The sequence below is a fragment of the Cajanus cajan genome, chromosome 11 (genome assembly GCF_000230855.2).
Source record: "Cajanus cajan strain Asha chromosome 11, NIPB_CcT2T_4, whole genome shotgun sequence".
Taxonomy (NCBI): Eukaryota; Viridiplantae; Streptophyta; class Magnoliopsida; order Fabales; family Fabaceae; genus Cajanus; species Cajanus cajan.
The window spans coordinates 38964331-38979375 of record NC_138527.1 but is presented as its reverse complement, the minus strand read 5'-3'; the positions used below and the strand labels follow the sequence as shown (position 1 = coordinate 38979375).

At 27.9% G+C, this 15045-nt stretch overlaps 1 protein-coding gene across 1 annotated transcript; it reads right to left on the bottom strand.

Moving 5' to 3' along the window:
* Positions 1–4137: 4137 nt before the first annotated feature.
* LYK4 (protein kinase family protein / peptidoglycan-binding LysM domain-containing protein) lies at positions 4138–6527 on the bottom strand. Its single transcript, XM_020361800.3, has one exon. The coding sequence runs from the start codon at positions 6297–6299 to the stop codon at positions 4389–4391; it is 1911 nt and encodes a 636-aa protein (XP_020217389.1). The 5' UTR covers positions 6300–6527; the 3' UTR covers positions 4138–4388.
* Between the last annotated feature and the right edge of the window lie 8518 nt (positions 6528–15045).

The following is a 15045-nucleotide window of genomic DNA, read 5'->3' as shown; positions in this document are numbered from 1 at the left end:
GGGACCGTTCGTGTGTAGGTCTTTCCTTCGGTTCTTCATTCTCTCTTCCATCTCTATTTTTGTTTTCCCCTCATTGTTTTGAATGGTTCTACCCATTGTTTTGTGGGGTTAGATCTAACCAACGAACTCTATTGTAATCCTTACGTTTTAATGATATATATACATGTTATTTCACTCATTGTTGTGTATGTTTCTATTCTTAATGCTTGCTTTAGATTGATCCTCCTTTGCATGATATAGGTTCCATTGGGTGTTGGAAATAACCATTGAAACTAGCTCTGAAACAAATGCCTAGTGGAAAATGTATCTAGGAATGGAGCTTGACTCATTAGTAGTCTTAAACCCTAACCCGTAATGCGGGTGTAGGTATTGAATACTCAAGGGATTGATATTCATTATCCGCACCTAGGCTCTTGCCTTAAGGGATTAGGTTTGAGTAAACTTATGGGTTGACTAAACAATGGATGTAACAAGAGATTAAGGATTCGTTAGTGTGACGTTCGGTGAAATCTAACCCCGCAATCTCACAAAATCATAATATCATTTTTACCATTTTTCACACACAAACAAATATTTTTAGTTTAACATTCCAGTAGTCATAACCTTTAATTCACATTTGCATGACAAACTACTAAATTGGAATTATTCTTTAGTCGCGAATATATAGTCAATAAATGCTTATTTTACCTACTAGTCCCTGTGGATACGATATAATTTACTACTTGAACGGCCGGTATACTTGCCGTGTTTGAGTCCGTTGATATAATTAAAATGATTTACAATGATAACAAAAGTAATTTCAACGAAAATCTCAACAGTACACTGCTTCTCTTCCTCCCTTGGTCAAAACCTCAATTCTTTTCTGATGTGGAAGATCAGACAATGCTGCAACTACAGAGCATACTAAAAATTAAGAATCCCACAAAGCCCTACCACACCAAACAGGCTCTAATACTCAGAAATTAACGTGGTTCGACACTTCTTGCCTACATTCACAAATACACTCAACAAATTATTTTATTACTCCACTTGCAATTTTTACAAGGATAAAATTGCAAACCCTCTCACACATTTTTTGCATGAAAAAATTACAAACCCTCTCTTGATACATAACTACCCAAGTCCCCAATATACCCAAAAACTAGTGTTGTTGTGATGAGTAGACCCAAACTATCACCCTTTATTTATAGTAATAGTCAACCACTTCCCTTCTTCAAAACTACCCGATATGAGACTTTGGAAGATACTCACACACTTTGGGCACAACAATATTATCATGTTATTATATGGAGAAAAAATATAGTTGAAGAGTTTAGGTGAATGTCTACGTAAATCTAATACTTATATATATAAAAAATACTGTCTCTTTTTCATCCTTGTTTGGAATAAAGATAAAATGACTCATTTGCATGTCTCCATCCTTTTTTGCCAAGTATTAAAAATTTGAGATTTTTCCTTTCCTCCTCACTCCTCCTTTCTCAATTTTTTCTTTACAATCAAATGGTTGTGGTTGTCAGATAAATTTTATTATAGTCGTATGGTGCACATCAATGTTCTAATATAGAATTTAGGATAGTGTTATTTAGAGAATAAGAGTGAGATGATTAGTAGAAAATCTAATTTTCCTTCTTACCCTTAACTTTATATAGTAATTGCATCATATCTTTTGATTTTATTAAATCGAATATATCTGTATTATTTATTTTATATTTTTATAAAATTGTATAAATTATGTTTTTTTTTAATATGTTTATATTTGTATTTTTAATGATAAATATATCATTTTGTAGTTTCATGAACTAAACTTATAGACTCAGAAAGATGTAAATTTATTTTGGATCAATCATTATTAAGATGATCAACTTCAAATCACTAATTTAATATATCTTGTACAAATTTAAATTAAACTATCTTGTAATCAAATTAATTTTAAATCAGTGACAAGAATATCTTTAGTTTTTCGCTTTACAAATTTTCTAATTTTAGAAAAATTAAATCTACGAACCAAACTAGATAAAACCACCGGGGATAGCAATCAGACCGAGTCCAATGGCTTCATCAATTCTTTTGTTTTTTACAGGAAGCTTCATCAATACTTAGGGAGCCTTAAACCGAAAAAGAAAAAATATTCCAGTTTTTTTTACAAGATCCAATTAGCTGATTTAAAATGATTAAGAAAATTCGTTAATGGCTTAATTACGTTTTTGTCTCTATCCTATTATAATTGTGAGATTTTCATTTTTTAAGTTTTAATCATGTAATTTTAATCCCTTAAATATCTCAATTATGTGATTTTATTCCTCAAATTTTAATTAAGTAATTTAAATTTTTTTAAATATTGTGATTGTCTAACTTTAGTCTTTCAAATATTATAATTATACAATTTTTTGGACCTATTCAAGTTACATATATATTTTATTATTATTAAAATTGTTAATATATATATAATTTAAATAAGTAAAAATTTGTATAAGTACAATACTTGAAAAACTAAAATCATATACAGTACTTGAAGCTGAAGGATTAAAATTGTTTAATTAAAAATTAAGGATCAAAATTACATAATTGCGATAGTTGAAAGAGAAATAAGTATTGCACAATTATTATTGGATCAAAAATATATTAATTTAAGTTTTGATAATTTAATTATTAGTATAACTTTGTAATAAATTTATATGTTCTTTTAAAATTATCTTTAATATTAATGAGATATATATATATTTTTAAAATATTTAATTTTTTAATTTCTTTCATCCGTAATATATTTGTTGTCTTAATTTTATTGAATATAAATAAAATAAAATAAAAAGACAAAGTAAGGTTTTTAAAATTTTCTGAATACAAAAATAAAGTTAGACTTAAAAAAAATTAAGACGTTAATATACTTTACCTACTATTTATTGAACATAAAAAAATAAATCTTAATTAAAGTATAATTTTGTAAAAAAAAATAATTAATACGCAGAGCATTATTGATTGATTCTTATATATATATAAAAGGAAAAAAAAAAATCAAACTAGAAGTCTAAAAGTGCATACTAAACTTTAATGATCCGTTTGATTATACGATGCGAAGGATGTGTTTATTTTTGTTTTCATGTGAACTTGTAATAATTGGAAAGAAGAGGGTATGTCTTAGACTCTGTCAAAAAATGGGGTATGTCTTTAAAGTTGGTGTGAAACCCATCCTGCGTTTCTACCAAGGTATGAAATTCATTTTCGTAATCATTTCGGGAATGGTAATTTGGAATAGAGTTTTTGTATTTCGTAATTTGAGGAAATTCAAGTTAACCAATCAAGGGTGTGTTTTGTGTTTCAAGTTTCAACTTCCGTGTTCAACATTCAAGTTTCACAACTTTTCCATCGTAAGAGTAGTTCTCACGGACTTCAGTTGGACTCCTTGCTCACACTCACTCATCGGAACAGCATCATCACTTTAACAAATTTTAGGTTCGTTAATTTCTATCAATATATCCTCACTACAGTCTCTAGGGTTTCATGTCACGTAAATAATATTCTTTCCATATTTTTATAAAACTTAATTATTTAATTCACACCGATTAATTTTTTTAATTTAGTTAATAAAATTATATTTATCTTAAATTTAAATATATTTTTAAAATTATCCATAATATAAATGAAATATATTCTTATTTCTAAAATATTTTAATTAACTTTAATTATTTTAATATCTCCCATCATGAATATATTATTTTAATTTCTATTCACTATGTAGTTGTAGCCTTGTAGGGATAAAATTTTTTTAAGTTCCTTTCATATAAGATAAAATTAAACTTTGAAAGTGTCTATTATTAAAAAACATAAATCCAAAAGTGTCTGAAGCATTAACGTATTTCAACAACTATATATTCATTTTGTATAAGTATGTGATATACGAGGTTTCTATTTGTCTCTTAACTAATCTCCGTTTCATTAAATGGGTCAATTTAAAGATAAAATGATATTCCTCACGACTTCATTCTCCTACTATTTTTAAACCCAGGGAAATGACTCATAAATAGAGATATTTTTATAAAAAAGAATAATTAGTACAAGATATATTTTAGAATAATTTATATATAAAAAAAAACTAAATTAAACTTCTAATTTAATTCTTATAAAAAAAACACCGGAGCAAGAAATAAAATCACAACTTCATTAATTTCTGATAAAATCACAATATACATTATGGAAGAGATGTCAGAGAAATTGTGAGGTCCTTTAGCAGCAGATCCCTTGAAGATAGTTATCGAACAAATTCTAATTCATTAATTATAACTACATGTATTATATATTTTGATCTACAAAAACTAGTTGAACAAACACACTAAGAGTTATTGATGTATCCTGATTCAACTGGTGTAGCATCAAGAGATCCTGCTATAGCTCTAGTTTCCAGAAATGTTCACCGACTTTTCCCAACTCAGTGAAGAGTTCAGGGTTCTTGATAGAGATTGTACAATCTCATGCACACTAGGGCGATTGGCCGGATCATTATTGATGCACTTATCAATCATTTCAATCACAAACATAGCAAGTTCCAATGGACAATTTCCTTGCAAAGAGGGATCCACAAACTCCTTCAACCTTTCCTGGTCACTTTTCTCACCAAGTATGGTACTCAAAACATGTGACAAGTTTGTCTCATCTTCTGTTAAGATAGCAGCAACCTCTTTTCCAGTGAGCATTTCCAGCATAAGCACCCCAAAAGCATACACATCAAGCTTTGTAGACACAAGACCATTTTCCAAATATTCCGGGGCCATGTAACCTCTTGTCCCAACAATGTGCCTTGTCGCAGGAAATTGATCTTCTGCTCCTTCCAAACACCTAGCAAGGCTCAAGTTTGCAACCTTTCCCCTGAAATCACTATCCAAAAGAATGTTACTACTCTTAATATCCTTGTGGATATGAGGAGGAGAAGTGAAACTGTGAAGATAGTCAAGTCCTGTGGCCACATCTAATGCAATTTGCATTCTCTGAGTCCAACTTAGGAACTTGCCATCCACGTTGTTGAAGTAGATCCATTCACTCAAGGCTCCATTAGCAGCATACTCATACACAAGGTACCAACGCCCCTCGTGGAAGCTAACCCCAGAGAGGCGTATAACATTGGAATGGTTGATTTTGTTCAGTATCTCTATCTCCTTTGTCACATCTCCTTCTATCTTTTTAATTGCAGCCAAATCACCATTAATCACACCGCGATAAACAGACCCTTGGATCCAGAAGCTAGGACTAAAATCATCTGTTGCCCGCTGTAGTTCCTCAAAACCATACACCTTGAAAGATTGAGCTATGCCAGATATGATCTCTGACAATTTTTCATCTACTTTCTTATTCCCCTGTGGTTTTTTCTCAATTGCCACAAAACTCTTGGACGCTACCGCCGAAACTGAACCATCTTGCTTTTGATTTTTGCGATAGCGTGTGAAGAAAATGACAGCACAGAGAGCTGATATCAAGGCAATAGCTCCTACACTAACTCCAACAACTACATACACCCATGTTTTGTTTGAGCTTTTATCAGAAGAGGGAGGTGAGGGTGGTGGAGTGTGTTGAGTTGGTGAAACGGTTTGAGAACTAGAGGGCTTATCATGAAGAGGAACTAGAAGTGTGGTAAACGGATAGATCATGGATTGTGTCAAAGTAAGGGTATTAGCTTCAAGAGTGGTCATAAAGTTGACACCAAATTTCTCACTAACAAGTGAAACAGAATCACCCCACTTTACTAGGTAACTTAAGAGGTACCTGATGCCTTTCTCGGTTTGATTCTTTGTTGGACAAGCACATCTAAGAGGCACTAAAAGTTTTCTACCGGGGTATATATCTGCAGGGTTGCGGTTTTGATGCTCCAAAGCTTGACATGTTGTGAGACCCTCAAAAGTGTTGTTGGCAATCAAGAAGTAAGTTTCTGCATTCTGGAACACATAGGATGTGTTTGTTTGATAATACTCACCTGCGCAGGAACAGTTTACAGGAACAAGCACCAACTTGTTTGTTTCAAAGGTTTCATTTAGTGAAACGGAGTTTATTTTAGCAAGCTGGGAAGGGTCAGAACCTAATAAACTGGATATTGTGGAGACAGAGTTGTAAATGGGTTGAGATCTGAAGGTAAGGTATGTTTGGCAGCTATGGTTTGCACCATTACAAGTGTAACCACGGATAGAATTTTTGTTACCCCTTCGAGGGCACGCTACTGTGCCTAAACCAATGTAAGGTTGCTGCCCCAGAATCACTGAGAAGCTGTGGATCAATAGGGTGAAAATGATGATAGGGGTGTAAGGAAAGAGATGCATTGTTATTGCAGAAGAAGGTTGTGACCAAACGATTTCTCAGGGAATGCAATTATCCACCAACTATTTTTACCTTTTTGTACATAAGAAGCCAGCAATTATGTAACACTTTATTAAAGGATACAATAGCCAGTGTCTGTTTCAAGTTTTCTTTTCTTCTTTTTTTGAATTATTTGATTCGTTGGTCATGGTTTCAGACGGAATACAATTTCTGAGAAATATCCAGCCTATTGCTTTGGTTCTTGAAGTTGTTTAATCATGAGTTAAAATATTTTGAAAACAATAGAATGGCTTGGATTGTTGTTGACCAAATAGTAGATAACAATACGTGGATGATACTCGTTTTCTTGACTTCTTGTCTTATCACTTCGTGAAGAAGGATCAAATTCAAAAAATCAATAAAAAAAATATGAAGAAAATGACACCTTAAATTGAAGGAGACGCTGAATTAGTTCTTTTTGTTTTTGCTTGCTTCTTCCATTGTAACATGATGATTTTAGGATTATTTTATAGTATTTATTTGATGGAGATATACTTTATTAAGAGAATAAATACTTTTTATTGTTTTTATTAGTTACTTGTATATACAATTTTATAATGATAAAATATTATTTATTTTAAATTTAAACTTTTATAATTTTATTTTTTATTATTATTCAAAAAAAAATTGTATCTAATAGTGTATGAATATTTTTTATAAATTTTTATTTCTCCTCTTATGACTTTATTTATATATTTATATGATAACAATTCATTATCTCTTACCAACAATATTTTATCTTATATGAGCATTTAAACCAAACAATTCTCATTAACTATTAAACACAATGTTTGATTTTTTTAATACTTTCGTATAATTTCATAGGATTTTTTTTATTTAATCAAGTTTTCTCCCAACCTAACAATTTCAAAATGTTTATTAAATAGACCTATCACTTATTTATATATTCTTATTCATTTTGCTCTCAATTTAATGTATTATCTCAATTTTTAATTTTACTTTTATTTTTAATTTAAAATTAAGCTAATTATATGAACACATTCATTTTTTTTTTATAATTATGATATTAATATTAATTATTCGATTATTAATCTTTATCAAAAAATTTAGTTGATGATTTTTATTGAAAATTTTCATTTCAGTCACTTTTTTTATATTATAAGATCTAAATTTATAATATTGTTTAAGAGGGACCAAATTCAGTGCCCCTCATATTAGTGAATAGTTAATAAATATACAAATTTCAATTATTATAATTGATCTAATAATAAAAAAGTAGAGACTAAATATATAAAGTTTTAATTTCAAACTTTATTTCTATTGTAACATGCAAGGTTGTGGTTGAAATTTAATAAATAATTATTTTAAGTATTGAAATTTATCGAAAAGATTAATTTTTCTTAGTAATATTATTTTTATGTCATGTCATGTCGATTCTTTTTCTTAAATATATATCTTTTTTCATCAATCCTCTTTGATTGTTATAGGCTAGCCTTACCCTAAAATTAATTTTATAAATATTTAAATAATAAAATCATCAAATCAAATGGTTGACTATAGAAGATGTGACAGCCCATTTCTGTACACAACCGCAATTTCCACGTTACCGGCTAACTTGGAAACTAGTTTTGATTTCTCTATAGAAAATTTTCAATAATGTTCTGGAGGATTTTTATTTATTTATTTATTTTTTTACTGCAAGAGAAGAGGTCCTTGATGTCTCTTAATTATTTTAAAAAAAAAAAATATATATATATATATATATATATATATATAAAATAATGAAATAGGTAATGAATAGTTATAAAAGAGTGTAAGAAAATTACAATTCATTGGAGATTTTGAAAATTAAAAAATAAAATAAGAGAAAAAAAAATAAAAAAAATAGTCATCGAATTAGTGTGTGTATGAAAAAATATTAAAAATTCTTAATTTTTTTTATTTTTCTTAAACAATTGAAAAAGTTTAATAGTCTAATTAAAAATGAAAAAAAAAATAACTATAAAAAGAAATTTCTACTTTATATGTTGATATTGATAACTTTTGTTCAAATCACATAATGGAATTTCAACTGAAATTCAAACATGCCAAAATATTTATATAAAAAAATACTTGGGGTCCAAACCTAAAAAATCCAAAGCCATACTTTGAATTGATAATAGGAATGAGCCTAGAGTATAAATTTGCGATGCTTATACCCAGATCTTTTATGCTCAATGTTTCAACTCAAATATAGATTAAAGATTCTTACGAAACTGGTTAGCATATGTCCATTTTAATTTCAAGATTAATTAAAACATGAATACAAATCTTAAAAAGATTTTGAGAATTTTTCTATTAGAAAAACTTAATTTTAAATGGAAAATTTCTTAAAATTCTTCTAAAGTTATATTTACTCATAAAAAATGTAAACATAGTGATCTTGAGATAAAGTCTGGTGGAATTTATTAGTCTCACCGCATCCAGCATCAGAAACAGAAGAACATGAGCAAGGCAAACGGTAACCAGAGTTAAGAACCTTAAGACTCCACCCAAAGATCATCGGTTTTAAATCTGCTAACTTATAAGCTAATTAACTTCTTTATGACTGCATCTACTCACCAGAATCCAAAACCTCTTGTTTGATTGTTTTCTATTTCCAAGGGTAAACTAAATACAACCATTCCCTGAGATGAGTGTAATTAACAGAAAAAATCAATTATTATTATTGATATTATTATTATTATTATTATCTTTGGATATATGATTTAAATGTTTTTCTAAAAGTAGTATTAAGAAGACATAGCCAACGAGTTTTTTCTTCCATAAAAAATTTTAATATAATGATTTAGCATAAATTGTGAGCGAATTTTCTTGCGAGGTTCAGTGGGTATCAGGATATTGAGGTAAGAAATTATTGCCGTAGCTTTTATGTTTTTCCCAAACCTTGTTTTCTTTTTATGTATTTTTCTTCATTTACAAATTTTTCATTTTTAAATTATAATTTTCTTAATAAATCGGTCCATTTTAGAGGAAAAATAATACTTCTAATCAATACTCAATAATTAAATCATATATCTTATGATAATTTTTAGTTAAAAAATATGAATATGTCTAACTAATTCTCCTAACAACTTTCGATGTCTATATACATTTTAAATGAGCGTAAAATATATATTTTTCTTTTGTTTTATATATCTCTTTTTAATATTGGTAATGGGAATGGTGAGTTGTCATTGACTTGAATGCACAAATTAATTATAAATGAGGTTTGGTGTGGAAGGATTAGCCAACTTGTCACTTTTTTTTTTCTCTTTGCAACTTTTCTCATTTGTATTGAAAAACTGACTAAACTTAAATAATAGATTACATTATACCATCATTTTCAATGTATTAATTTCAAGAAATGATCCCAGTATCACATTAATTTAATTATTAAACATTAAAATGTAATAAGGATTTTTTTTTTCATATAAGTCTTCCCTTTTTTTTTTTTACTTAATTCAAAAGTTGATCACTTGACCCTTTAAATTATCAAATAGTGTAAAAGAACAAATTGTGTAAGAGAAACTTTAATAAAAAGCTCATGTGCATAATTTAATGAGTTGAACAAATTATTTTCCTTCAGAAAACAAATAGGAAATTTCTTGCATAGGAGTTTTTATTGAAAAGCTGGCATATGAGTTTGAGTGTATTTGATTTTCTATTTAAAAAAAAAAAAAAACAAACTTAACATTAGTCTAACATACTTTTTGATCGAAAAAAAAATGAAGGAAAGGAGAAGGAAAAGCTTTTCAAAACTTTTTTTTATATTTTAAGAGAAAGGGAAAGGAAACAAAATCTCTCGTAATCTAATTTTAACTCTCCTTCAATATTAGAGAATTTGAAATTGAAAAAAAAAATTAAAACATTTTTAATATAATATTTAAAATAATTTTATTTATATTATTAAATTTAAAATTATAAAAATATAAAAATAAATTGATTTTTAAAATCTTTCTTCTCTCTTTTGAATTAAATAAGAAAACATCAATGTTTTTTCTCCTCCCTCTTCCTTCCCTTTTCTCCCTTAAACTTTTTCATTTCACCTCTTGTCTTTTGAACCAAAGGAACCTAAAGAAAAAAAATAATTCTTGTCACAATTTTATCTTATAATGCTAAATAACAACTCCCCCAATAAATAAATATAACTTTCAGTGAAATACCTTTCATGTAATCAATCAATCATAATCATTTAAAATAAACAAGTAAATACCAAGTCAACATGCGGAACATCTGTTTCATAGTATGTATAATTTATTGTATGAATTTGTTATCAAATATTGTATTTGTGTTAGTATCAACCTACGCCATCTGTGTTTGTTTGCACTCCAAACAAGCATACGAGCTTTGAATTCATATAAAAGTAATATCTTGTGAATGTATTTAATAAAAAATGTTATGGTAAGTGTCGCAAACGAGGTCGCGACGGATGGCGAAAAATAAATTAAGAAATAAAGAGTTGTTACCTGTTGTAATTGAGATCGCAATGGGATGGCAAAAAATAAACTAAAAAATAAGGAGTCGTCAATGTTATTTTTTACAGAAAAACATTAAAAAAAGCATAAAGTAGAAAATAGTATACGAAAATCAGATTTTTTAGTTCAGGAGTTGATTACGCGAGGAAGGTATCAGCACCTCACAACGTTCATCCTAAGACGATTATCTTTAATTAATTAAACAAATTATTTATAGCTTATAAAATATTTATCTCACTAAATTAATTAACTATAATGATCAAATGTATTTTATTTAACTAATTTAACTAATGCATTTTAAAAGAAATTAAAATTATTATTGTTATATAAAAAGGAAGATAATATTATTTTTTTTATTTTTTCCCTCGACAAAATTTATTTCTTGTTTCTACGTATCTTCACATGTAACAAAGAATCAGAGTCACGTAGTTATTTGATAGAAAATATTTGTGAGTTGATATTTTTTAATTAAATTTTATTTTTGTTAAATATAGAATTCTTGAACCGTCTCAGTTCATTCACCCTAAAAATATAAAATTGACTAAGGTGTACACCAAAGTCAATTCAATAAAATTTTAATTATAATTATTGCTATAAATATTATTATTTTAAAATATTTTTTGTTAGACATTTTTGTTTTTGGAGAAAAAATTTAAAGATATCAAGTTGTCACAACTTGTATTTTAAATTCAAAGGTTAAAAAGATGTCACATCTAATTAACCATTTCTCCAATAAAATTTTTGATACAATACTTCAAATATTTATATTGAATATTCTCACACTATATTTTGATAGTTAATCATATTTTGAATTGAAATAAGGACTTTAAGATGACAAATAATCTTTTTTAAAATGACAGATATTACTAATAAAAAAATAAAATAAAAATAAATAAATAAAAAGAAGTGAGTTTAATATACTCACTATTCTTCGCTTAAGAGGTGGTAACTTGCTGGTCTCTTCCTCTGGGTTCTCTGGTTTTCAGAGAGTGTAGAAGAAGAAGAAGTCCAAAGTGGAGATGTGTGTTTGATGTTCCTTGGGAAGGCCAAGGTGCTGCTATTTATAGACTTTCAGGAGTGATCGGAACGACCCGTTCTGAATCCGGAATGATGGCCGTTCTGGGGTTGTATCTTTTCTCACAACGACCATTTTTGGAACGACCCGTTCCAATTTGGGAACCGCCCGTTCTAAGATAGAATTTATAGGTATTTTGGTAGTTTGGGATCTGGGCTAAAATTTATAGCTCTTTTTGGTAGGTTGGAATAGCCCGTTCCAAGCAAGAAATTATAGGTTTTTTTGGAAGGTTGGAACGACCCGTTCTAATTTGGGAACAACCCGTTCTAGGCTACTAAAATCATATGAAATTACTAAATTATCCTCTATAAAAGTATGAAAATTGAGGTGTTACATTTGACTTTCATATTTTGTCTTTTTTATTCTTTCTTGTATATGCCTTTTTTTATATTTTTTTTTAAAACAAAATTAATATTTTCCGGACGAATTGAATTACTACAGTAAGTAATGTCTTTATTAATCTAAATAAACAACAAATAATACAAGTTAAGAAAATACTAAAAAAAATTGTCATCATAGCATTGGTTAATAAATAACAAGCAAATAATATTTTTCTAATAAAAGTATTACCTTCAACCGTAATTTTTAATATAATTTAAAGTGCTTTTTAATAAATCTATTTTATCTATTAACTCTTTAACTAATATATTTAAAGCACTCGTTATCATAGTTTACATGTTACTAAATTAATTTTAAAATATTAAGAACTAATAGTAAAAGTATTCAAATTATTTATATTAATGAGATTTGACTCAGCTAATCAATTTTTCACTCAGTCTTAAATGAAGACGAGCTTTTATTTTTTAATTTTTCAATTTATGTACAATTTAAACATTATTATTATCGTTATTATTAATATTATCACTTTATAACAAGAATAATTTAAAAGAATATTATAAAATTAATAAAATTTAATATAAATAATTAGGTTTAAAATCATTTTTTATTATAATAAAAAATATTATATTATCATTATTATTATTATAATTATTGACATTACACAAATGTACTCTTATATTAATTTTAATATGATAAGAAAAATTAGATGAGTTGATTTTAAAACTACAAATTTAAAAAAGAAAGTTAAAAACTATAAACTGATTTAGTTTTTGAAACTTACAATTAGAAATCACAAACGGCCCTTTGAAAGACATCTGACACTCTCCACACGTTTTCTAGTGACTCCCATTTAGTGATCACTTCGAATAATGAAAAAAGAATACTGTGCTAAAAGAATGCATAGTTGAAAGAAAGTAAAAGGTCCAATCACCTGGTGGCCGTGAAACTTATAGACAGCCACAATAGACGATTAGGCTGGAAAAGTGAAAGCGTTTATTTTCCTAAATTACTTTAGGTAATTAATCGATATATGGCTCATTGATTAATTTGGGATATTTTTTTAAATTATTTATATAAATAGGACTGTTTTTAAACTATGTACATTTTTAGAATAGTTTTTAATGGTGTTGTTATGGGCTATAGCAATATCCGTGACACGTGGATTTTTTTAACTCTAAAAAAGTTATGAAAGTCATATTTACAATGTCCTTACAGCTTATGACAACATAAAACAGCTTCAATGAAGTCGCCATAGCCTACAGCACCACATTTTTAATATAAAAATGAAAATTTAAAAATAAAACGTGATTATTTACGAAAAAAAAATTATACAAAATGCGTGGCGCTAATGCTCCATAGCAACATCAAGTCGCTATGGCCCATAGCGCATCTTTTAAAAAATTCATATAATTTAATTTAAAATTATATTTTTAAAAAACTTAATTTTATTTTTATAAATATATAATAAATAACTCAATTTATTATTTTTATTTTACATTTCTATTATTTTCATTTTTTTTATTTTTTTCTTATACGGTATCGTTATGGGCTACATTGTCTTTGTTAGTCCATCAGGTGTGCTGACCCAGCCTATAACGACACTGATGTGGCTCATTCCATCCCAATCTATAAAAAAAATGCCATGTGTCATGGGTGTCGCTATGGGCCATAGCGACACCATCGTAAACAGTCCCAAAGGTATAATTAGTTAAAAAACAGTCTCATTTACGTAAAATGTTTTTAAAACAATCCCACCATAGTCAAAAAGCCTCGATATATATATTCTTTATAAAATTGATGATTTCTTCATTTTGTTCGTCAATATGACTTAAAAATAATTAATAGGTACAGTGGAGCTTATTCTAACTATCCTTTATAGCATTTTCTTGCTCCGCAAGAAATATCCTGATAATCGCCAACAAAATTTGCAAGTGGTCAACTTATTAGCCAAGTTGGGCTTCAATGTATCATACTTGAGAAATTCATTAAACAATACTACTACATTCTAATTCTTACTCTGCACCAAAGATCAATCTAACAAAACACAATATTTCTATTTTGTAACCAGTCAACTTCAAAATCAACCAAACTTATCGTTCACGATATAGCTTCTCCAAAAAATTCTTTTTGTGGAAATTCTCATGTATAACTTTTTAAAAATAAATTAGTTTATGCACACAATACCCCTAAACTCTATAATTTGAAATTTTAATCAATTTATTTTTTTACTTTAATTTCTAAATTTCTATTTTCTATCATATTCTTATAAATCAAATTTTATCTATTCCAATGATTAAAAATGATGATTAAATTAATAATTATTTGAATCTAATCCTTAAAATTTAGTATATGAACTCTGTTAATTATTACTATAATAGTCTGGTGTGTTTGCTTTTAATTGCATGTTATACACAACAGTTTCTGACGTTATTGTTGAAGACTAAATTCCAAAAGATATCGATAGAAAAGAGTTTTAGTTAATTTAGATTTTTTTATTATTTTGTTTTGTTTTACTTTTTTTTTTTTTATCTAACCCTTCTCTCTTGTGTTTTAAGCTCTCCGTGATCATCATCCGAGATACTCGATTCTTTTCTAAGATCTATTCGCAAATTTTATTTTTTTTATCCTGATGAATAAGAAGTACTTACTTATTCAAAGTAGGAAAATAGAGCGTGAAAAAAATAAGGGAATAAAAGAAAGTACTTAATATTAAAACAGAGCCGTGAAATATCATTGAATTGGCATCTGAAAGCACACAACACAAAATAGTATGCGTCACATTAACCTCCACGAATCACACCGTCCATTCTGAAAGAATTGCGGAAGCCAAGCAGAAGA

What these genes read in the sequence shown, in the direction of transcription:
- LYK4 (XM_020361800.3), bottom strand. Translation starts at nt 6,299, where the DNA reads ATGCATCTCTTTCCTTACACCCCTATCATCATTTTCACCCTATTGATC.